The sequence below is a fragment of the Cebidichthys violaceus genome, unplaced genomic scaffold (genome assembly GCF_023349555.1).
Source record: "Cebidichthys violaceus isolate CVI_PGR_0920_01 unplaced genomic scaffold, fCebVio1.0.p SCAF_91, whole genome shotgun sequence".
Classification (NCBI taxonomy): Eukaryota; Metazoa; Chordata; class Actinopteri; order Perciformes; family Stichaeidae; genus Cebidichthys; species Cebidichthys violaceus.
The window spans coordinates 713,125-738,691 of NW_027176977.1; the positions used below are offsets into that span (position 1 = coordinate 713,125).

The 25,567-nt window shown below is 34.0% G+C and overlaps 1 protein-coding gene across 2 annotated transcripts; it reads right to left on the reverse strand.

The window, feature by feature from the left end:
• Positions 1 to 432: 432 nt before the first annotated feature.
• tmem200b (transmembrane protein 200B) lies at positions 433 to 12,371 on the reverse strand. 2 transcript variants are annotated; one of them, XM_068704426.1, is made up of 2 exons: positions 12,140 to 12,371; positions 433 to 4,550 (listed from the first exon to the last, which is right to left on the reverse strand). In XM_068704426.1, the coding sequence occupies exon 2, from the start codon at positions 4,505 to 4,507 to the stop codon at positions 3,269 to 3,271; it is 1,239 nt and encodes a 412-aa protein (XP_068560527.1). In that variant the 5' UTR covers positions 4,508 to 4,550; positions 12,140 to 12,371; the 3' UTR covers positions 433 to 3,268. The 2 variants fall into 2 exon arrangements, with proteins under 2 accessions (XP_068560527.1, XP_068560526.1); XM_068704425.1 differs by having other exon boundaries at positions 11,865 to 12,371.
• Between the last annotated feature and the right edge of the window lie 13,196 nt (positions 12,372 to 25,567).

Below are 25,567 nucleotides of genomic sequence, written 5' to 3' on the forward strand. Positions count from 1 at the left end.
TCTTGTAAATGACCATTTAAATGAAAAGAGATCGCGAGGGACTGCATTCCTGCCCAGAAGGAACCATAAAATCTAAGAAGGCAACATTTGGAGCATGCAGGAGGCTCTGCTGAGGATAATTGCAGCTGGGGTATTCCCACTGCCACTCCACTCAGTCCCTGACCCGCTGCTCAGGACCGCTTCAAAATATCGAGGTGGCACTGTGGAGCAGGAGGGGAAAAAAATTAAATTTGCCGCATTTTTATTCATCGGGTGATAAAGTGAACGTGGGCCTCACTGGTCCAGAGAAATATGGATGAAACACAAAAGGCTCCTTTGGGGTGAGGAATGGGGTCGTCAGCAGCTGGCGGGGAGATGATCATATGCTGCATACATAAACAACCAGGTACCTTTACCTTGACAGCTTGAATAAATGAGACAACACCAAACAGGAACTGCTTTTGCTTTGCCGTTGACTTGCAACACAGGCATGGCAATTTGGTTTAATTCTGTAGTGGACACAGGGCAAGACACAGCCATTGATTGTTCTGTCAGACCGCTCATATTGCTTGGTATACATTTAGAACACAAAGTTTCACACATGGCATACAGAACAGGCAGCACAGACAGAGAGAACACCAGAGTAAGACTGTTTCAGACGTGGAGGGGTCGCCTCTGCACATCTGCACATGTGATACATGATACATACCCAGCTGTGTGCAGTAACACCGCTCAACTCACTAAATCTAAGTGCAGCTCGCTGCACAATCCATTCTATCCATTCCATATCCATCACAAAAGGCTGGGGGGAAAGGGGGTTCATTGCAAGCTACTACTGTGGCAACAAGAAGGACAACAAAGAGAAACGCCTTCATTATTAAGGATCAGGGTTTTTATGACTTGGGTCTTGGCCCTCTTTCCTATGAGTAATAATAACATTGTAATCACCAAGTGAATATCTGAGATCTGGGAACCACTACAAAGAAGTCAGACAGGTCATGAAACTGGAGAAGTCAGCAGATCAGACTTATGATCAGGTTATGTCAGCCTTGTCTCTTAAATATGAAAACTGAATGTGTGACGTTTTTGACGCTTCACAGATCTGTCTAATCAGAATGTGTAGTGAGGAGGTCGATGGATGGGTCAAACACAGGACACTGGTGTTCATGTAAAACCAAAAGTAGCGTACCTATTTGAACCTAAACCGTGTTCTTTTACTAAACCTAAACATTATTGAGAATGCAGTTTCAAAACGGCAAAAGCGTTACAGTTAAAACACTATACGGTAGATATACAGCTACGGCAGACTGGAATATATGACGTGTAATCACTGTTCGGACCTCTGTCCTGACAAAAAACATGAATGGAAAAAAAGTTAACATTCAACGTATCCATGGTTTGCAGAAACATACATGTTATTCTGGTGACTGGGTTTCTATGTAGCATTTATAAACAGTATAAGATTTACACTATAATGTAGTTGTACATAAGGACAGGCTAATTATTCTACAGTATTATTAATACTTCTCTGAAGACATATTTTATACTTTTACAACCATCCTTCACTATTGTCATTCATTATCTGTTTATACAGCAGTTGTATATGTTGTAATGTACAAATACATTAATAAACACCTATATCTGTTTACATTATAGTCTGATATAAACCATTCATTAACTGTTTAAATACTGCGTATAAATGCTTAATAGGAGACTTAAAATAAAGTTAACTTAAAGAAGTAATGCTAATGTCAATTGTTGATGCAGTTTTAACATGTAAAACACATCATGTCACAGGGTAAGCTGAGAAAGAAAAGACGACACAGATGCGAGCTGGAGACAGAATGGGACAGTGATGAGCTGCTAGACCTCAGGTCTTACATCAGACCTAACCAGTAGTGGATTACAGTCAACATATCCGAACAGGTTCATCTCCTTATGATTGGGAAATATTCCTTATTACAAAATGTCAAGGATTAAACAGCCTAGAAAAACTTCTGACCTAAGGTCGTCACATGGAGGACACAAAGACAGCGGCTTTCACTGACTCAGACCTCATCCCTGGTGGTCCAGGTACTATTTTGTGCTGTGTTTAGCTGTGTGGTCCTAGCTGTAGGACTTGCTCTGCACGGCGGCAAGGTGAAGTTTTATTTATTCAATCATTAATCATGGTTTTGTTTTCACCCGAGATAAATAAAGCGTGTACACAGAGACAAACAGATTGTCTTAATAAAGCAAAACAATTAACATAACTGCAATATGAGCTAACATGTGTGTGAGGGGGATGTGGAGCTGAAGTCCTGTGTGCTGGAGATGCTCATACATTGATGTGTGTGTGTGTGTGTGTGTGTGTGTGTGTGTGTGTGTGTGTGTGTGTGTGTGTGTGTGTGTGTCTGTGTTGGTAGTAGTGAAAGCAGTGGCTATTATACTGGTTATTATCCAAAGTGTCCATTAAAAGCATTCACCCCAGTTCTGAGACAGATGTAGTAATACCATCGTGTTCCCACATCTCAGCCATCTTCGGGAGAAAGTTGGAGAGAATAATTGTATCGTAGCTGATACTGGAACAGTAAGAGCAAACCTAAGAATATAAGACCCAAGACGTAATAATCCTGAATTTTCCTTTAACTATCATTGCTTCTTATACACACAAAACCAACAGTGACATTCTCTGCATAAGTATTAAGATGTAACATACTGTACATCACTGCCATGCATTGCATTTGGAGTATGGAAAACATCCCATTTATATATACTAGTTGCATTTGTCAAGAGCTGTCAGCACTTTATGGACTCAGGAGTCCAGGTAGTTTGGTTAAAAATTGATAGCACAGTGAAAACAATCCCTGTTCTACCTCTGCTACACTAGGTTGTGCACACTACATCTTGGAAACAGGCAAACCCATTTTGGCACTGAAATACAAGTTGATTTCTCGCATTGCTGCCAACCCAAACTGCAGAAGTAAACAGTCTGTCAAATTGCTTCTCTCAGCTGTGACAGTGTAGGGTCTGTATATTGTTCCTTCAATTATATAAAACATCTGCCAAATCCAATCGGAAGCCAAGCAAAGACCATAACCTGTGTATCAATATTCCACTGAAGATTGAGAACAAGCTCATGTTTTGGAAGATCCTTGTGAGAAATACTGTACTCCAGATAATCCAGGGCTTGGTTTCTCTCTACCCCACACAGGACAAACTAAATATAGTGCAGTTATAGAATCCAGGGGAAAATATCTTTATGATCCTTTGTTATCAGAGTGATTGTGCTGCTGTGGAGAGCAGCCAATCACTGGAAAGGCCCAGAGCCAAAATTCTTATCCCACTGATAACACTGCTGCTCTAACTGGTCCAACAGTTTGTCCACTGAGTCCTCTTTGTTCTCTAGTTTCAGATATCGTCTGCTGCTGCCCAGGTCTAACCGAGGCCAGCTTCGGCGGGTTTGCTCTTCTGCAGCCTCCATAACCTGCCAAGGGATGTTCACGCAAACCTGTGAACTAGTCTCTCTTATGACTACCAGCTGATTCATTTCGCCCTCCTCCCCCGGTGCATGGTGTCCATCCTGCACACCACTTCCAGCTGTATAAGGGTTAGTCCTGTAACTCATACTGTGGCAGCGCCTCGGCTGGATAGCTGGCATATCTACCTCATCCAGCGTGGACATAGAGCTGGCAGACACCAGACAGTTGTTGAGCTTGACGAGTGGGGGGGGCTGCGAAATGAAACTGGCACTGCCCCCGTACTCTGCACCAGACTGTGTGTTAAAGTCTGTCTGACTGGAATTACGTGAGTTGGAGTAGGAGGAGTGGAGGGAGGGCGGAGGCTCTGACTCCTGGTGGTGGAGGGCTTCTGTCTGGAGAACAGCTTGCTGGTAGATGCCCTCCAAACTGTGCTCCTGGTCTCTGGAGTGTCTGGTCTGAAGCAGTGGCTCAGAACTGGTCAACTGCTGCAGACAGAGGATGTTGAGATGGGCAGCCGGTAAACTGCTCACGCACTGGTAATGTTTGGCCATGGAGTTGGCTGCTGCTATTTCTTTAAGGTCTGCTGAGGGAACCACTGCAGACACAGAGCAGATTACACTGCGCATCTGAGCCAGCAGCATCTGAGTCTCCCTGTCCCTGTTCTCGTACAGGACTGTGTTGGCACATATGAGGATGAAGAGTCCCACCCCCATGATGACAGGCCCCAGCAGCTTCATCCGCTCACTGTGGATGAGGCTGGCTGTGGATAGGAGGCCCTTAGCTCCCAGACTCCACCCAGAAGTCTGCGACTCAGAGAAACTTTCCCCATCTGCAGCTCCCACGATGGACGCTCTCGGTATACGGTAGGGCCAGTATCCTGCCACAGCCAGAGCGGTGCCAACAACCACCACGATGACCCCCAGCACAAGGAAGGCTCCAGGTATGGAGCGAATTCGGAGTTTCCCTTGGATCACCCCGTCCTTCTTTCTGCCTCGTAAGGTGAAGCGAGACTTCTGACGGCAGGGAGGTGAAGGTGGCGTAATACCTTGGGCCTTCTGGGTCTTCATGGCTCAGGTCAGTCCAGGGCTCCTGTTACACCCTGTCAAAGAGCTTTGGAAGTGAGGACATTTGAAGAGTTAGTGCAGTTATAACAACATATCTACATGTTGCATCCATTACATACATACCAGTCTGTATCTGAGGGTAATACATCAGTCAGCTTAAAGTTATTAACTTTGGCCTGATAGATCACAAAATGTGATATGACAATAATACATTTTTTGGATACAAGTCATTATGCATATATTTGTATCCACAGTGGGATATTTCTATTTCATATTGAACAAATTCAAAGCCTCTATGTTTACTTTTTGAAAACTTGTGACTGATGCCCACTGGTGTAAAACAGAAGAGGTGACACTAGGTCATAACTCATCTTACCTGGGTATTGTTTACAGTCATCACTATTGGACAGCTACTGGTCGTTCGTTGTTCAGCACCAACTAGCTTCACCAAGAAGACCCAAGAGACCAGAGAGACTGGTACCACTTTCACGAGTCAGTATAGAAAAGATGCGATGGATTTTTTACATAAAACTACAAAAAGTTAGTGGATTAGTAACTTTACCGTTAGCTAGCAGGTAACGGACTAGCTTAGTTCTAAGTTACTGCTGATTGCTAGTTCTCAACAGTATTGCTCTCTTAGCTGAACAAATAATTTATAACCAGCAAATGGTTTTAATGCTAGCAATGCTAATGTAGCTAAAAAGTAACATTTACTTGATCTCTTGCTAAATGTTACCTTTGTCTTTTGTTAACATTAGTAAATAAAATACCAAGAGACAAAGGTAACATTTACTAACGTCACCATGAGACCAAGAGTCAAAGGTAACATTTACTAACGTTACCATGAGACCAAGAGACAAAGGTAACATTTACTAATGTTACCAAGAGACAAAGGTAACATTTATTAACATAACCAAGATATCAAGAGACAAAGGTAACATTTATTAACATAACCAAGATATCAAGAGACAAAGGTAACATTTACTAACGTTACCAAGAGACCAAGGTAACATTTACTAATGTTACCAAGAGACCAAGGTAACATTTACTAATGTTACCAAGAGGCAAAGGTAACATTTATTAACATAACCAAGAGATCAAGAAACAAAGGTAACATTTACTAACGTTACCAAGAGATCAAGAGACAAAAGTAACATTTACTAACGTTACCATGAGACCAAGAGACAAAGGTAACATTTACTAATGTTACCAAGAGACAAAGGTAACATTTATTAACATAACCAAGAGATCAAGAACAAAGGTAACATTTACTAACGTTACCAAGAGATCAAGAGACAAAGGTAACATTTATTAACATAACCAAGAGATCAAGAACAAAGGTAACATTTACTGACGTTACCATGAGACCAAGAGACCAAAGGTAACATTTACTAACGTTACCAAGAGACCAAGGTAACATTTACTAATGTTACCAAGAGACAAAGGTAACATTTATTAACATAACCAAGAGATCAAGAACAAAGGTAACATTTACTAACGTTACCAAGAGATCAAGAAACAAAGGTAACATTTATTAACATAACCAAGAGATCAAGAACAAAGGTAACATTTACTGACGTTACCATGAGACCAAGAGACCAAAGTAACATTTACTAATGTTACCAAGAGACAAAGGTAACATTTATTAACATAACCAAGAGATCAAGAACAAAGGTAACCTTTACTAACGTTACCAAGAGACCAAGGTAACATTTAATAATGTTACCAAGAGATCAAGGTAACATTTACTAATGTTACCAAGAGGCAAAGGTAACATTTACTAACGTCACCATGAGACCAAGAGTCAAAAGTAACATTTACTAACGTTACCATGAGACCAAGAGACAAAGGTAACATTTACTAATGTTACCAAGAGACAAAGGTAACATTTATTAACATAACCAAGATATCAAGAGACAAAGGTAACATTTATTAACATAACCAAGATATCAAGAGACAAAGGTAACATTTACTAACGTTACCAAGAGACCAAGGTAACATTTACTAATGTTACCAAGAGACCAAGGTAACATTTACTAATGTTACCAAGAGGCAAAGGTAACATTTATTAACATAACCAAGAGATCAAGAAACAAAGGTAACATTTACTAACGTTACCAAGAGATCAAGAGACAAAAGTAACATTTACTAACGTTACCATGAGACCAAGAGACAAAGGTAACATTTACTAATGTTACCAAGAGACAAAAGTAACATTTATTAACATAACCAAGAGATCAAGAACAAAGGTAACATTTACTAACGTTACCAAGAGATCAAGAGACAAAGGTAACATTTATTAATATAACCAAGAGATCAAGAACAAAGGTAACATTTACTGACGTTACCATGAGACCAAGAGACCAAAGGTAACATTTACTAACGTTACCAAGAGACCAAGGTAACATTTACTAATGTTACCAAGAGACAAAGGTAACATTTATTAACATAACCAAGAGATCAAGAACAAAGGTAACATTTACTAACGTTACCAAGAGATCAAGAAACAAAGGTAACATTTATTAACATAACCAAGAGATCAAGAACAAAGGTAACATTTACTGACGTTACCATGAGACCAAGAGACCAAAGTAACATTTACTAATGTTACCAAGAGACAAAGGTAACATTTATTAACATAACCAAGAGATCAAGAACAAAGGTAACCTTTACTAACGTTACCAAGAGACCAAGGTAACATTTAATAATGTTACCAAGAGATCAAGGTAACATTTACTAATGTTACCAAGAGGCAAAGGTAACATTTATTAACATAACCAAGAGATCAAGAAACAAAGGTAACATTTACTAACGTTACCAAGAGATCAAGAGACAAAGGTAACATTTACTAACGTTACCATGAGACCAAGAGACAAAGGTAACATTTACTAACGTTACCAAGAGACCAAGGTAACATTTACTAATGTTACCAAGAGACAAAGGTAACATTTATTAACATAACCAAGAGATCAAGAACAAAGGTAACATTTACTAACGTTACCAAGAGACCAAGGTAACATTTACTAATGTTACCAAGAGACAAAGGTAACATTTATTAACATAACCAAGAGATCAAGAAACAAAGGTAACATTTACTAACGTTACCAAGAGATCAAGAGACAAAGGTAACATTTACTAACGTTACCATGAGACCAAGAGACAAAGGTAACATTTACTAACGTTACCAAGAGACCAAGGTAACATTTACTAATGTTACCAAGAGACAAAGGTAACATTTATTAACATAACCAAGAGATCAAGAACAAAGGTAACATTTACTAACGTTACCAAGAGACCAAGGTAACATTTACTAATGTTACCAAGAGACAAAGGTAACATTTATTAACATAACCAAGAGATCAAGAACAAAGGCAACATTTACTAACGTTACCATGAGACCAAGAGACAAAGGTAACATTTACTAACGCTACCAAGAGACAAAGGTGACATTTACTAACATTACCGTGAGATAAAGGTGACATTTACTAACATTACTAAGAGACCAAGAGAATAAGGTAACATTTACGAATGTCAATAAGAGACCAAGAACAAAGGTAACATTTACTAACATTACCAAGAGACAAGGGTAACATTTACTAACATTACTAAGAGACCAAGAGACAAATGTAACATTTACTAATGTTACCACGAGACCAAGAGACAAATGTAACATGTACTAATGTTACCACGAGGCCAAGAGACAAATGTAACATTTTCTAACGTTACCAAGAGACAAAGGTAACATTTACAAACTTTACCAAGAGTCAAAGAAGAAAAAGATAAATACAACAATGCCAAGTTAATCTGGTGCACTTAAAGAACAAAATTAAGAGGCTAGATCTATGAAGAACTCTTGGGATGTGTAACGGAATCCCGTGTCCAGGGATTAAACCCTAGTTAGCACTATTAGCTGGCTCAGTATGTTGACAACTGTGTGGAAGCTTAGATATGCTCTGAACTTTGAATTTAGCACTTCCAATGATTAATTCCATTTTTAAATCAGGTGGGGTACTTGATATTTTTTTTCCACGGCGGCATGACAAAAAAAGCCTGAGAACCCCCCCCCACACACACACACACACACACACACACACACACACAAGGAAAAAGGAGAAATGACTTCTCTGTGAGGTGTCTGACAGTAAGCATGGTGAGAATGTTTTACACTTATTGCAACATACTCAGGACCTCACAGTAACTGCGGTCAGAGCGTTTGAAGCTGTTTTTCCATTTTATTCGGTTTTGTTTATGACTATGAGGGAACTCAAGAAGAACAGCACATGTGCGAGTGATTCTTTACTTTTGTGTGTACCTCAATGAATTTACAAGCTCCCCAAAGACGTGGAAGGTCCAAGGAGTTTCACTCTAATTATTTCCAGTGGTGATTAACATTGGAAAAGGACTGTGCATGATAAACAATCACTGACTAATGAGTGACCAAAGTGAGTTAAGTCAAGGTTAAATACAGCTGTATTCCAGGCATCCATATGTGACGTATAATGTGTCTGTCATGATGAAAGATCAAATGCATTACAGTAGGAAAGTATTTGGTTATGTCTGCAGCAAACTCCTACTCCATGCTGCTTTGACAGAGTGTTGCAGAGGCTACACTCTGTGGCTCTGCAGAGGAACTCACCAGGAGTATACTTTCTCCAGAATTAAGCTGCATGTTGGGGCTCGGGTCACTGCTGAGATACAACATGGAGACCACAACAAGACCTGCGGCTCGTAGAGGATGTTGTTATTGAAGACAAGCAAGTTGAGAAAGACTCATCTGCTCCTTTAAGGTAGCACTGCAATTTCCTATTTTGTGATCTAGCAAAACCATCTCCAGTACAAATTATTACTTTGGGTAGATAATAAATGCATGAAATCACCTTGTGGGAATGAAATTGTGTGACAATCAGAGGGTTCAATTCTATATGTTGGACTATAAAGTAGTTCCTACATTGGAAGCATTGATTATGGATCCACTGGAACACCTTGACAGAGAAGCATATATCCAGGTTTTGTCATAATGCTGTCAACGGTGTATTCCTTTACATAGCTACTGTTATTGTTAAAGAGCAGTTTAAAGTATTACAGAGGGACAATACTGGAATACCACCCCACCCTTGCCCCTTTATACAGGGCATATCTTCATTAAGAGCTTATCTCGGAGAAAACGCAACTTAAAACACAAGGGCACATGTTTAAAGCTGCAACAAGGAGCTTTCCCTTTGTGTTGATTTTGACGGTCCCTTTAGACAAAAGGTTTCTGAGCTGAAGAAGATCCTGGAGAACCTGCATGATTTCCTCTGATTGTGCCAGAATCCAACCCGGTGGAACCGATGACGAGCATTAAGAATAACTACCTACTGTGTACAAAGCTGTGCCTAATACAGTTTTGTTTGAGTTGGTACAAACTGTTTACTTAACTAAACAAATGTTAGGCATTTCAAACCTTGATGGTTTTTTGTGCAATTTTATTTTAGTCTAGGGAATCAGTCTAGAGCTGCCAAGATTAGTCAATTAATCAAGTAGTTGTCAACGTTTAAATGAATTGCCAACTATTTGCTAATTGATTACTCGTCCTCAATTATTTTTAAGAAGATTGTTCCCAAATTCTCTGATTTCAGCTTTTTAAATGTGACTTTTATTCTGGTTTTAGTCCTCTATTATAGAAAACTGAATATATTTGACTTGTAGACTTATGGACACAACAATTGTCCCAGTGATGGGCACATCTGGGTGATGTGGTCGAACGTGCGTTAGCATGTTGGATGAGTTTCCACTCACATCCCCAACAACGGTGACCCTCGTCTCAGTATACACAACTCTCTCTCCGTTGGTCTGGTAGACTCGTATGCCAGTCAGCTTGTTGTGCTAACCTCAACATCTGTTGCTCTGCATTACCCATACAAATAATTGTGTTAGCGGTAACAAATAAAAAAGGACTATGGTGGAACAAATAATTCACTTTTGACGGAACTCAGTCTGTAGCCACCCATGCCTCCAACAACAACATTACGTTCTTTGAGAGTTTGTATTAAAAACAATCTCTGCTGTGGTCCAGTTCAGGTTAGAAGCTGTCATTATTAGAGAAACATCAGTGCCCACGCATTTACTGAGGGCATGCACAGAGAGAACGCAGCCAGAAAGTCATTGCTTTTATAATTTACAAGGTACAATTTTTTCTTTTGATCTGTTAATGAAAAGGTTTTAACTACCCCTCTGCAACCAAATTGGTTTGGGCCTGTTTATTCTGGTTGAGGTGTTAATATGCTTTGTATTCTGTTTAAACCGATTGTAATCTGAATATTAGGCTCCATGTCAACATGACTATCTTCCCTATACTGACTAAGAGATGCCAGCCTCTCTGGTCTCTTTGGTCCTCTTGGTGAAGCTAGTAGGTGCTGAACAACTGACACCCAGTGTCCATGAGAGGAGACTGTAAACATTACCTTGGTAAGATGGCGGACGGTTATCCCATTGGTTATGAAGCAATGTCTCATCTATTGTTTTTGTATATATGATCGAAACTGTCCTTCGGCCGATTCAATGATGTAGCATCCTTGAAATTCAGCCGTTGAAGGATCCTTCCTTGACTTTGAGAAACACCCAGTAACTGTGGTCAGCATGAACAGTGTGGAGTATCTTCTTCAAATGAAACACATCTGTGCCCAGCAGCACAGAGGACATGTTAACCACACCGCAGGAACAAAGGCTTCTGCTAGTTTGTCAGAGAATCCCTTCTTTTGCTTCCCATGTGTGTGTGTTTTGGGAGAGATGGTCCAGAGCAGGCTCTCAGGAACCTTTCTGAGAGGATTACCAAACATGAAGCAGCAGGACAACAAGGTGAAGCAAACATGGTGAACATCCTGACAGCACATACTAACAGGGAATTGAGCAATATAACAGCAACGTGAGGAGAACATGTGTGTGCCCAACACATCATCACCTGTGTTAATGGGCTTTATCACATCTCCCACTCAGTTTATTGTAAAATGACGTTATTTTCTGGTTGTGCATCAGTCACAAGTGATTATGGCTCCACCATTTTTTCCACCTAAAAGCACCACTGCATTGACCCATTATCATCCTGGTCATCCTCTGTTCAGCAGAGACAGCAGGACCGGAGCTAATTCCTTCCTGTGAAGCCACAAGTTGTGCTTCATGATGGGATAGACTGTTAACCTTACAGCGGGTGTGGAAGGATGGACCCATAGTCTGTAAAATGCTTCTTTCTCTGACATGCAATCACTCCACACGCCCACCAGAGACCGGCTCAACCCGCTAATATCATCTAAATTCAACGCTTCACTGGAAACAGCAGCATATAGCTTTGTTTATCGACAGCAATAATGCGTTATATCTTTACCTTAACGATGGACTGCCGTGCCGTGCCGTGCCGTGCCAGACTAACGTTACCTCCCTTAAAAATGTGTCTGCTGTAGCCGATGGAGGCAACAATCCGACAGGAACGTGTGTGACTGAGCGCGCTGCTGCATTCCTCTCCCCGTACACACTCATTGATGGAGGAGAAAGTCTCACTAAACCGAGTCCCTGTCACTGAGCCTCTGGATCGGATTCATACAGACGAGACTCGACGCCAGAAGTTACCAATTTAGCAGCCGGTGACTTTTGGAAACTTGCCTGTATTTCTCGGATCCTGTTGCAGCTTGTTCATAGTTGGAGGACAGAACATATCCTGATCATACGGGATGGATTCTCCAGGCTGAGCACAAGCCAACCGTCAACTCTATTCCGACACAGCTGGTTGGTCCTCACTAAGTCCTCCGGACTAAATGGTCTCTGTGTGGGACAGAAGGCTCGTTTCTTCATGAAGACAGCTCGACCCAGCAGAGCCCCGCCGCTCATTAGTCTGTCGGTCTGCGGCGCGGCGCTTCAAGCGGACCAGCACCGTCAAGTGAGCAGCAAAACATCCGCTTGACAATGCACGGTGTTTTTCAAAATAAAAGTATCACAGGAGCCCCGCCTCAAACAACATGACAATAACGGGGTGTCTCCATTTCCGGACAAATCATAAAATGTCTGTATGTTGTCCTAACTCAGTGGCACAAAGTCTCTGTTAGTACATGTACTCAAGTAAAAGACCATATGCGTTGAAGCTGCCAATCCACTCCACACCCTCCATAAAATATTGATAAAACAATAGGCAGCCAAGGCCACACATTTTACATTATTTTGTATTTGTTTGTCAGTAGGTCCCCAGATTCCCAAAAATAATACATCAAGCACTGCACTGTGCAGAGGTAGATGGGAGTTACTGTGAGGGAGTTACACTTTGCTTTACATTTATGCACTTTATAATCTACTTACAAGAGGTCAATGTTTCTCCACTATATTTATCTGACAGCTTAAAACGAATGCCACCTCGACAGTCTTTGCTTAAATACATATGAAATAAGTTACAATGCCATGGTGAAAATAAATATTAGGTCTAAACAATATCTCTTTTACAGTAATACCATAACAGTAGATAGAACAGTATGTGCTGACAGATCTACTGTCATGGTATTGGTTACCCTGAGAGACTAAAGCAGTATAGAGAATGTAGGTCTGAATCAAATTCATTAGGGCTCATGCAGCCTTTCTCTTTGCATTCCTTACATCATCACAGACACTTGTCACTACGTGCCTCTCTAGGAGATTTTGAAACATCTGACACATTTTCAATCCACACAAACAGTATGCACTTTTCAGATTTGATGAAATTGTGTGATTTTGATATAATTAAACCCAAAAAACAGCTATATTCTCAGTGTGTTGATTTTCAAAAACTGTGTGTGTTATCACTTCTCTCAGCTATCTCCTGTTGCTTCTGGGATATAAGTCAACAAATACAACTCAAACCAAAGCATCAGCAGAAACAGGCATGGCTGTTTGTCTCCACCTAGTGGGGGGCAAGTGACGCCACATGTTGTAAATCAAGTCTCACACCGACTCATCATTCATACCCATTCACACACAGCAGGCACAGCTTGCGGGAGCAATTTTTCCGTTAAGTGTCTTGCCCAAGGACACATCGATATGGACTAACTTTGACATGGAGCGGCTCCTGGGGATCCATCAGCAGTGGTGGTCGGTCAAGGCCAGCAAAGCCTTCTCTGCTGGCCTAGACAAAATCACAAAGTTATGTCTATTTTATAATTTAATTATTTTTCATAAATACAATACATGTATTCAAAATATGTTTTCCCATGAGCTTATTATCTCATTGCACAGCTACTGTCTTCCTCAGTTGTGCTGCTTCCAGCCTGCAGCTTGTTTTAAGTAAAGCTTTTATCCAATCAGATTTCACCTCTGTCTCTAGGTAAAAAAAAAAATCTGCCTGGAGGCCTTCAGAATTTCAAGTGAATCCATTTGTAGTTTAAGTAAATAGGGACGATATTGTTGATTATCACAGTCTTCAACCAATCAAATTTTTAGTTTGACATGTCAGAGCCTTCCGACTAGCCTTGCCATACGTGATTGGTCAGTGGGCTAGCGTGACATGTTGGGCGGTGAAAATCCAAGTATCTACTGCCTCTGTGGAGCGGACATTTTCAGCCTTCAAACGCATTAAAACGTATTCAAGAAATACAACTGGGGAGGCTCGACTGTCATCACTGGTGTCCATGAATCGAGAAGGACTTCTTACTGGAACTGAACCGCACCGATGTAATGTTACTGTATAACCATGGTGTTAAACTCTTTGTAAACAAAGAAAGGAGGATGGACTTTGTCTTTAAGTGAACAGCAGCTTTGGTAAGTGAACTGCATTTGTTTTTACATCTGCAGTAGCTTTAACTGCCATAAATATAATTTATGTCAATATTTAATATGCTTGTTAGTATATTATTATTTGTACAACTTGTTTTTATGAATATGGATTTTTGTTTGGTTTTAAATGTGATAGATATTGTTATGTCCTATGTTGTGCTGGGACACATTTAGTCGGAGCACAGCAACAAGAAGACACGCAAAGTGGCAGAAGTCTATATACTCTGCGCAAAGTATTAAAGTTAAAGTGTTAAAGTTAAAGTGTTAAAGTTAAGCTTAAGTTAAAGTGTTTAAGTGATCTACTTTGAAGATTCTTGTGTTTTCAGTGGACTCATTTTCCCTCTCGGTGTTGACAGACGAATAAATCCATCAGTAACAAGAACTATGGTGTTGTGTATTTCCTGGAAGGAGTAATAGGAGCATTACATATAGTTTTTATGATATGTTTAATATTGTTCCCTCTGACGTGAATAATATTTGAATGGTGCTCTTCAGTGTGTGGATGAATGTGTGTTTTAGCGCCGCAGTGTTGCTGGATTGATTTGTCATGCTGTAGTTGTAATAAGCTACTATTCATTATTGTGTTGTGTTCTGAACCCGTCATTGAATTACAGATAAGAACATTTAATCACATTTTAATTTCCAGCTGCTCATATGAATTCAGTTTCAATTGTGTTTGTGTAGCAGTCAGGTACACTAGCCAGATTATTAAAACAAATCACTGATATTGTAAAACATGTGCTCAGGAAAGGTTGAAAAACACTGACCTAATACATCAACACCAACAGTTTAGGACTTGTAATGCATGGTTGAAGAGCTTGTGAATACACCAGGTGTAACATCAAGTTATGGGTGAGAGACCTTTGTGCAATCCCCCACTGTGATATATATATATATATATATATATATATATATATATATATATATATATATATATATATATATATATATATATATATATATAATTTGCCATTGTTAAGTGTCTGAGCCTGCAATATAGTGGCTGGATAAGTAATTAAATACTCTTCCATGCCAGTGGGTGGCAGACAGTAGGTAGCGCAATAATAACCTTGTTAATGTAAGATAGTAGAATTAAATGATGGCGGGAGATGTTGCGGTGAAAAACAGATGGAGAAATATTTAAAAAAGAAAAATGCTGACTTTTAAACCCTCTAACCCTCGAGGCAATACAGCGAAAGTTATCTTTTGCTTGGAGTCACTTTGACTCCGTTATGCTTGGTGTGTGGGGGGGAAAGCTATCAAACAGTACCATGGTCCAATTAAAGGACAAGGAGTATTTTGTTCGCCTGCGTACACAATCTGAGAAACAGATAACTTTTAATGCGACAAACCACAAAATGTGTCTGGGAAAGCTCTCAGACCTAGCTACTTAGTATCTAGCCTAGCGTAATAGCTAGCTAGCTTAGTAGCTAAACAGTCACTTGAAAAAAGGTGGTGGGGGGGGTTCTGCAATGTGACAGCTAGTCGTCAATGATATCATGAGGAGTGTTCCAGAAGAGTGACATCATCCATTTTGGAACCCTCACCAGTATAGGACTCAGCTTCACAGGTCAGTGACTTTGATCAGTCACTTTGACACAGAGCCTGGACGGAGAAACATCTCAGTGGAAGTTCGCAACCAACAGACTGCCGCCATCTGGATGTTCACACTCTACAAGATTCTGCCTGCTGGTAAATCATATTTTAAATTCACACAGGACCTTTAAATACAAGTAATGGTTATTTTTGATTGTCATCTCCTTGATTCTCCTGTGTCTCCACTCTTAGGGTGGGAAGAGTTGCAGCTCACACAGTTTAGGAGGTCCGACACCTGACGGAGCGGAAGAGGAGATCCTGGAGCCTCAGACAGAAGACCGTGAGGGGAAGGAGGACAAAGCAACCGCTCCACTGGCTACAACAGGAAGCATGAGATAAGATTTTTTGTTATCTCCCTTTAACTTCACCTTCCTCCTACACACACACACACACACACACACACACACACACACACACACACACACACACACACACATATAATTAAGACTTTCTGTCTCATAATTATGACTTTTCATGGCAAAATTCTGACCTTTATTGAATAATTTTGATTTTTTGTCAAAATTATGACTTTTTATCTCATAATTATGACTTTGTATGACAAAATTATGACTTTTTATGTCAAGATTATGACTTTTTATCTCATAATTATGGCTTTTTATGACAAAATTATGACTTTTTATGTAAAAATTATGACTTTGTATCTCATAAGTATTACTTTTATCCCATTAAGACTTTCTGTCTCATAATTATGACTTTTTATGTCAGAATTATGACTTTTTATCTGATAATTATGACTTTATATGTCAAAATTATCACTTTTTATCTAATAATTATGACGTTTTAGCTCACAATTGACATTTTATCTCATAATTATGACTTTTTATCTCATAAGTAATACTTTTATCCCATTACGACTTTCTGTCTCATAATTATGACTTTTTATGTCAGAATTATGACTTTTTATCTGATAATTATGACTTTATATGTCAAAATGATCACTTTTTATCTCATAAGTAATACTTTTATCTCATTATGACTTTTCATCTGATAATTATGACTTTTTATGTCAAGATTTTGACTTTTTATCTGATAATTATGACTATATGTCCAAATTATCACTTTTTATTTCATAATTATGGCTTTTTATGACAGAGTTATGACTTTTTATGTCTAAATTATGACTTTTTATCTCATAAGTTTTACTTTTATCCCATTAAGACTTGCTGTCTTATAATTATGACTTTTTATGTCAGAATTATGACTTTTTATCTGATAATTATGACTTTATATGTCAAAATTATCACTTTTTATCTAACAATTATGACGTTTTAGCTCACAATTGACATTTTATCTCATAATTATGACTTTTTATCTCATAAGTAATACTTTTATCCCATTATGACTTTTTATCTGATAATTATGACTTTATATGTCAAAATTATGACTTTTTATCTCATAAGTAATACTTTTATCCCATTATGACATTTCATCTGATAATTATGACTTTTTATGTCAAAATTATCACTTTTTATCTAATAATTATGACGTTTTAGCTCATAATTGACATTTTATCTCATAATTATGACTTTTTATGTCAAGATTATGACTTTTTATCTGATAATTATGACTTTATATGTCAAAATTATCACTTTTTATCTCATAATTATGACATTTTAGCTCATAATTGACATTTTATCTCATAATTATGACTTTTTATGTCAAGATTATGACTTTTTATCTCATAAGTAATACTTTTATCCCATTACGACTTTCTGTCTCATAATTATGACTTTTTATGTCAGAATTATGACTTTTTATCTGATAATTATGACTTTATATGTCAAAATTATCACTTTTTATCTAATAATTATGACGTTTTAGCTCATAATTGACATTTTATCTCATAATTATGACTTTTTATGTCAAAATTATGACTTTTTATCTCATAAGTAATACTTTTATCCCATTACGACTTTCTGTCTCATAATTATGACTTTTTATGTCAGAATTATGACTTTTTATCTGATAATTATGACTTTATATGTCAAAATTATCACTTTTTATCTAATAATTATGACGTTTTAGCTCACAATTGATATTTTATCTCATAATTATGACTTTTTATCTCATAAGTAATACTTTTATCCCTTTATGACTCTCTGTCTCATAATTATGACTTTTTATGTCAGAATTATGACTTTTTATCTGATAATTATGACTTTATATGTCAAAATTATTACTTTTTATCTCATAAGTAATACTTTTATCCCATTATGACTTTTTATCTCATAATTATGACTTTTTATCTCATAAGTAATACTTTTATCCCATTATGAGTTTTTATCTGATAATTATGTCTTTTTATCTCATAAGTATTACTTTTATCCCATTGAGACTTTCTGTCTCATAATTATGACTTTTTATGTCAGAATTATGACTTTTTATCTGATAATTATGACGTTATATGTCAAAATTATCACTTTTTATCTCATAATTATGACGTTTTAGCTCATAATTGAAATTTTATCTCATAATTATGACTTTTTATGTCAAAATTATGACTTTTTATCTCATAAGTAATACTTTTATCCCATTACGACTTTCTGTCTCATAATTATGACTTTTTATGTCAGAATTATGACTTTTTATCTGATAATTATGACTTTATATGTCAAATTTATGACTTTTTATTTCATAAGTAATACTTTTTTTCCATTATGACTTTTTATCTGATAATTATGACTTTATATGTCAAAATTATCACTTTTTATCTAATAATTATGACGTTTTAGCTCATAATTGACATTTTATCTCATAATTATGACTTTTTATGTCAAGATTATGACTTTTTATCTCATAAGTAATATTTTTATCCCATTACGACTTTCTGTCTCATAATTATGACTTTTTATGTCAGAATTATGACTTTTTATCTGATAATTATGACTTTATATGTCAAAATTATCACTTTTTATCTAATAATTATGACGTTTTAGCTCACAATTGACATTTTATCTCATAATTATGACTTTTTATCTCATAAGTAATACTTTTATCCATTATGACTCTCTGTCTCATAATTTTGACTTTTTATGTCAGAATTATGACTTTTTATCTGATAATTATGACTTTATATGTCAAAATTATCACTTTTTATCTCATAAGTAATACTTTTATCCCATTATGACTTTTTATCTGATAATTATGACTTTATATGTCAAAATTATCACTTTTTATCTAATTATTATGACGTTTTAGCTCATAATTGACATTTTATCTCATAATTATGACTTTTTATCTCATAAGTATTACTTTTATCCCATTAAGACTTTCTGTCTCATAATTATGACTTTGTATGTCAGAATTATGACTTTTTATCTGATGATTATGACTTTATATGTCAAAATTATCACTTTTTATCTAATAATTATGACGTTTTAGCTCACAATTGATATTTTATCTCATAATTATGACTTTTTATCTCATAAGTATTACTTTTATCCCATTATGACTCTCTGTCTCATAATTATGACTTTTTATGTCAGAATTATGACTTTTTATCTGATAATTATGACTTTATATGTCAAAATTATTACTTTTTATCTCATAAGTAATACTTTTATCCCATTATGACTTTTTATCTCATAATTATGACTTTTTATCTCATAAGTAATACTTTTATCCCATTATGAGTTTTTATCTGATAATTATGTCTTTTTATCTCATAAGTATTACTTTTATCCCATTGAGACTTTCTGTCTCATAATTATGACTTTTTATGTCAGAATTATGACTTTTTATCTGATAATTATGACGTTATATGTCAAAATTATCACTTTTTATCTCATAATTATGACGTTTTAGCTCATAATTGAAATTTTATCTCATAATTATGACTTTTTATGTCAAAATTATGACTTTTTATCTCATAAGTAATACTTTTATCCCATTACGACTTTCTGTCTCATAATTATGACTTTTTATGTCAGAATTATGACTTTTTATCTGATAATTATGACTTTATATGTCAAATTTATGACTTTTTATTTCATAAGTAATACTTTTTTTCCATTATGACTTTTTATCTGATAATTATGACTTTATATGTCAAAATTATCACTTTTTATCTAATAATTATGACGTTTTAGCTCATAATTGACATTTTATCTCATAATTATGACTTTTTATGTCAAGATTATGACTTTTTATCTCATAAGTAATACTTTTATCCCATTACGACTTTCTGTCTCATAATTATGACTTTTTATGTCAGAATTATGACTTTTTATCTGATAATTATGACTTTATATGTCAAAATTATCACTTTTTATCTAATAATTATGACGTTTTAGCTCACAATTGACATTTTATCTCATAATTATGACTTTTTATCTCATAAGTAATACTTTTATCCCATTATGACTCTCTGTCTCATAATTTTGACTTTTTATGTCAGAATTATGACTTTTTATCTGATAATTATGACTTTATATGTCAAAATTATCACTTTTTATCTCATAAGTAATACTTTTATCCCATTATGACTTTTTATCTGATAATTATGACTTTATATGTCAAAATTATCACTTTTATCTAATTATTATGACGTTTTAGCTCATAATTGACATTTTATCTCATAATTATGACTTTTTATCTCATAAGTATTACTTTTATCCCATTAAGACTTTCTGTCTCATAATTATGACTTTGTATGTCAGAATTATGACTTTTTATCTGATAATTATGACTTTATATGTCAAAATTATCACTTTTTATCTAATAATTATGACGTTTTAGCTCACAATTGACATTTTATCTCATAATTATGACTTTTTATCTCATAAGTAATACTTTTATCCCATTATGAGTTTTTATCTGATAATTATGACTTTATATGTCAAAATTATGACTTTTATCTCATAAGTAATACTTTTATCCCATTATGACTTTTCATCTGATAATTATGACTTTTTATGTCAAAATTATCACTTTTTATCTAATAATTATGACGTTTTCAGCTCCTAATTGACATTTTATCTCATAATTATGACTTTTTATGTCAAGATTATGACTTTTTATCTCATAAGTATTACTTTTATCCCATTAAGACTTTCTATCTCATAATTATTACTTTTTATGTCAGAATTATGACTTTTTATCTGATAATTATGACGTTTTAGCTCACAATTGACATTTTATCTCACAATTGACATTTTATCTCATAATTATGACTTTATATGTCAAAATTATCACTTTTTATCTCATAATTATGGCTTTTTATGACAGAATTATGACTTTTTATGTCAAGATTATGACTTTTTATCTCATAAGTATTACTTTTATCCCATTAAGACTTTCTGTCTCATAATTATGACTTTTTATGTCAGAATTATGACTTTTTATCTGATAATTATGACTTTATATGTCAAAATTATCACTTTTTATCTAATAATTATGACGTTTTAGCTCATAATTGACATTTTATCTCATAATTATGACTTTTTATGTCAAGATTATGACTTTTTATCTCATAAGTATTACTTTTATCCCATTAAGACTTTCTGTCTCATAATTATGACTTTTTATGTCAGAATTATGACTTTTTATCTGATAATTATGACTTTATATGTCAAAATTATCACTTTTTATCTAATAATTATGACGTTTAGCTCATAATTGACATTTTATCTCATAATTATGACTTTTTATGTCAAGATTATGACTTTTTATCTCATAAGTAATACTTTTATCCCATTACGACTTTCTGTCTCATAATTATGACTTTTTATGTCAGAATTATGACTTTTTATCTGATAATTATGACTTTATATGTCAAAATTATCACTTTTTATCTAATAATTATGACGTTTTAGCTCACAATTGACATTTTATCTCATAATTATGACTTTTTATCTCATAAGTAATACTTTTATCCCATTATGACTCTCTGTCTCATAATTTTGACTTTTTATGTCAGAATTATGACTTTTTATCTGATAATTATGACTTTATATGTCAAAATGATCACTTTTTATCTCATAAGTAATACTTTTATCCATTATGACTTTTTATCTGATAATTATGACTTTATATGTCAAAATTATCACTTTTTATCTAATTATTATGACGTTTTAGCTCATAATTGACATTTTATCTCATAATTATGACTTTTTATCTCATAAGTATTACTTTTATCCCATTAAGACTTTCTGTCTCATAATTATGACTTTGTATGTCAGAATTATGACTTTTTATCTGATAATTATGACTTTATATGTCAAAATTATCACTTTTTATCTAATAATTATGACGTTTTAGCTCACAATTGACATTTTATCTCATAATTATGACTTTTTATCTCATAAGTAATACTTTTATCCCATTATGAGTTTTTATCTGATAATTATGACTTTATATGTCAAAATTATGACTTTTTATCTCATAAGTAATACTTTTATCCCATTATGACTTTTCATCTGATAATTATGACTTTTTATGTCAAAATTATCACTTTTTATCTAATAATTATGACGTTTTCAGCTCCTAATTGACATTTTATCTCATAATTATGACTTTTTATGTCAAGATTATGACTTTTTATCTCATAAGTATTACTTTTATCCCATTAAGACTTTCTATCTCATAATTATTACTTTTTATGTCAGAATTATGACTTTTTATCTGATAATTATGACGTTTTAGCTCACAATTAACATTTTATCTCACAATTGACATTTTATCTCATAATTATGACTTTATATGTCAAAATTATCACTTTTTATCTCATAATTATGGCTTTTTATGACAGAATTATGACTTTTTATGTCAAGATTATGACTTTTTATCTCATAAGTATTACTTTTATCCCATTAAGACTTTCTGTCTCATAATTATGACTTTTTATGTCAGAATTATGACTTTTTATCTGATAATTATGACGTTTTAGCTCACAATTGACATTTTATCTCATAATTATGACTTTATATGTCAAAATTATCACTTTTTATCTCATAACTATGGCTTTTTATGACAGAATTATGACTTTTTATGTCTAAATTATGACTTTTTATCTCATAAGTTTTACTTTTATCCCATTAAGACTTGCTGTCTTATAATTATGACTTTTTATGTCAGAATTATGACTTTTTATCTGATAATTATGACTTTATATGTCAAATTATCACTTTTTATCTAATAATTATGACGTTTTAGCTCACAATTGACATTTTATCTCATAATTATGACTTTTTATCTCATAAGTAATACTTTTATCCCATTATGACTTTTTATCTGATAATTATGACTTTATATGTCAAAATTATGACTTTTTATCTCATAAGTAATACTTTTATCCCATTATGACATTTCATATGATAATTATGACTTTTTATGTCAAAATTATCACTTTTTATCTAATAATTATGACGTTTTAGCTCATAATTGACATTTTATCTCATAATTATGACTTTTTATGTCAAGATTATGACTTTTTATCTCATAAGTATTACTTTTATCCCATTGAAACTTTCTGTCTCATAATTATCACTTTTATGTCAGAATTATGACTTTTTATCTGATAATTATGACTTTATATGTCAAAATTATCACTTTTTATCTCATAATTATGACATTTTAGCTCATAATTGACATTTTATCTCATAATTATGACTTTTTATGTCAAGATTATGACTTTTTATCTCATAAGTAATACTTTTATCCAATTACGACTTTCTGTCTCATAATTATGACTTTTTATGTCAGAATTATGACTTTTTATCTGTTAATTATGACTTTATATGTCAAACTTATCACTTTTTATCTGATAATTATGACGTTTTAGCTCACAATTGACATTTTATCTGATAATTATGACTTTATATGTCAAAATTATCACTTTTTATCTAATAATTATGACGTTTTAGCTCACAATTGACATTTTATCTCATAATTATGACTTTTTATCTCATAAGTAATACTTTTATCCCATTATGACTCTCTGTCTCATAATTTTGACTTTTTATGTCAGAATTATGACTTTTTATCTGATAATTATGACTTTATATGTCAAAATTATCACTTTTTATCTCATAAGTAATACTTTTATCCCATTATGACTTTTTATCTGATAATTATGACTTTATATGTCAAAATTATCACTTTTTATCTAATTATTATGACGTTTTAGCTCATAATTGACATTTTATCTCATAATTATGACTTTTTATCTCATAAGTATTACTTTTATCCCATTAAGACTTTCTGTCTCATAATTATGACTTTGTATGTCAGAATTATGACTTTTTATCTGATAATTATGACTTTATATGTCAAAATTATCACTTTTTATCTAATAATTATGACGTTTTAGCTCACAATTGACATTTTATCTCATAATTATGACTTTTTATCTCATAAGTAATACTTTTATCCCATTATGAGTTTTTATCTGATAATTATGACTTTATATGTCAAAATTATCACTTTTTATCTAATAATTATGACGTTTTCAGCTCCTAATTGACATTTTATCTCATAATTATGACTTTTTATGTCAACATTATGACTTTTTATCTCATAAGTAATACTTTTATCCCATTAAGACTTTCTATCTCATAATTATTACTTTTTATGTCAGAATTATGACTTTTTATCTGATAATTATGACGTTTTAGCTCACAATTGACATTTTATCTCATAATTATGACTTTTTATCTCATAAGTAATACTTTTATCCCATTATGACTTTCTGTCTCATAATTTTGACTTTATATGTCAAAATTATGACTTTTTATCTCATGAGTATTACTTTTATCCCATTAAGACTTTCTGTCTCATAATTATGACTTTTTATGTCAGAATTATGACTTTTTATCTGATAATTATGACTTTATATGTCAAAATTATCACTTTTTATCTAATAATTATGACGTTTTAGCTCATAATTGACATTTTATCTCATAATTATGACTTTTTATGTCAAGATTATGACTTTTTATCTGATAATTATGACTTTATATGTCAAAATTATCACTTTTTATCTAATAATTATGACGTTTTAGCTCATAATTGACATTTTATCTCATAATTATGACTTTTTATGTCAAGATTATGACTTTTTATCTGATAATTATGACTTTTTATGTCAAGATTATGACTTTTTATCTCATAAGTATTACTTTTATCCCATTGAGACTTTCTGTCTCATAATTATCACTTTTTATGTCAGAATTATGACTTTTTATCTGATAATTATGACTTTATATGTCAAAATTATCACTTTTTATCTCATAATTATGACATTTTAGCTCATAATTGACATTTTATCTCATAATTATGACTTTTTATGTCAAGATTATGACTTTTTATCTCATAAGTAATACTTTTATCCCATTACGACTTTCTGTCTCATAATTATGACTTTTTATGTCAGAATTATGACTTTTTATCTGTTAATTATGACTTTATATGTCAAAATTATCACTTTTATCTAATAATTATGACGTTTTAGCTCACAATTGACATTTTATCTCATAATTATGACTTTTTATCTCATAAGTAATACTTTTATCCCATTACGACTTTCTGTCTCATAATTATGACTTTTTATGTCAGAATTATGACTTTTTATCTGATAATTATGACTTTATTTGTCAAAATTATCACTTTTTTTTCTAACAATTATGACGTTTTAGCTCACAATTGACATTTTATCTCATAATTATGACTTTTTATCTCATAAGT

Coding starts and splice junctions, on each gene's coding strand:
- tmem200b (XM_068704426.1), bottom strand. CDS start 4,507: ATGAAGACCCAGAAGGCCCAAGGTATTACGCCACCTTCACCTCCCTGC.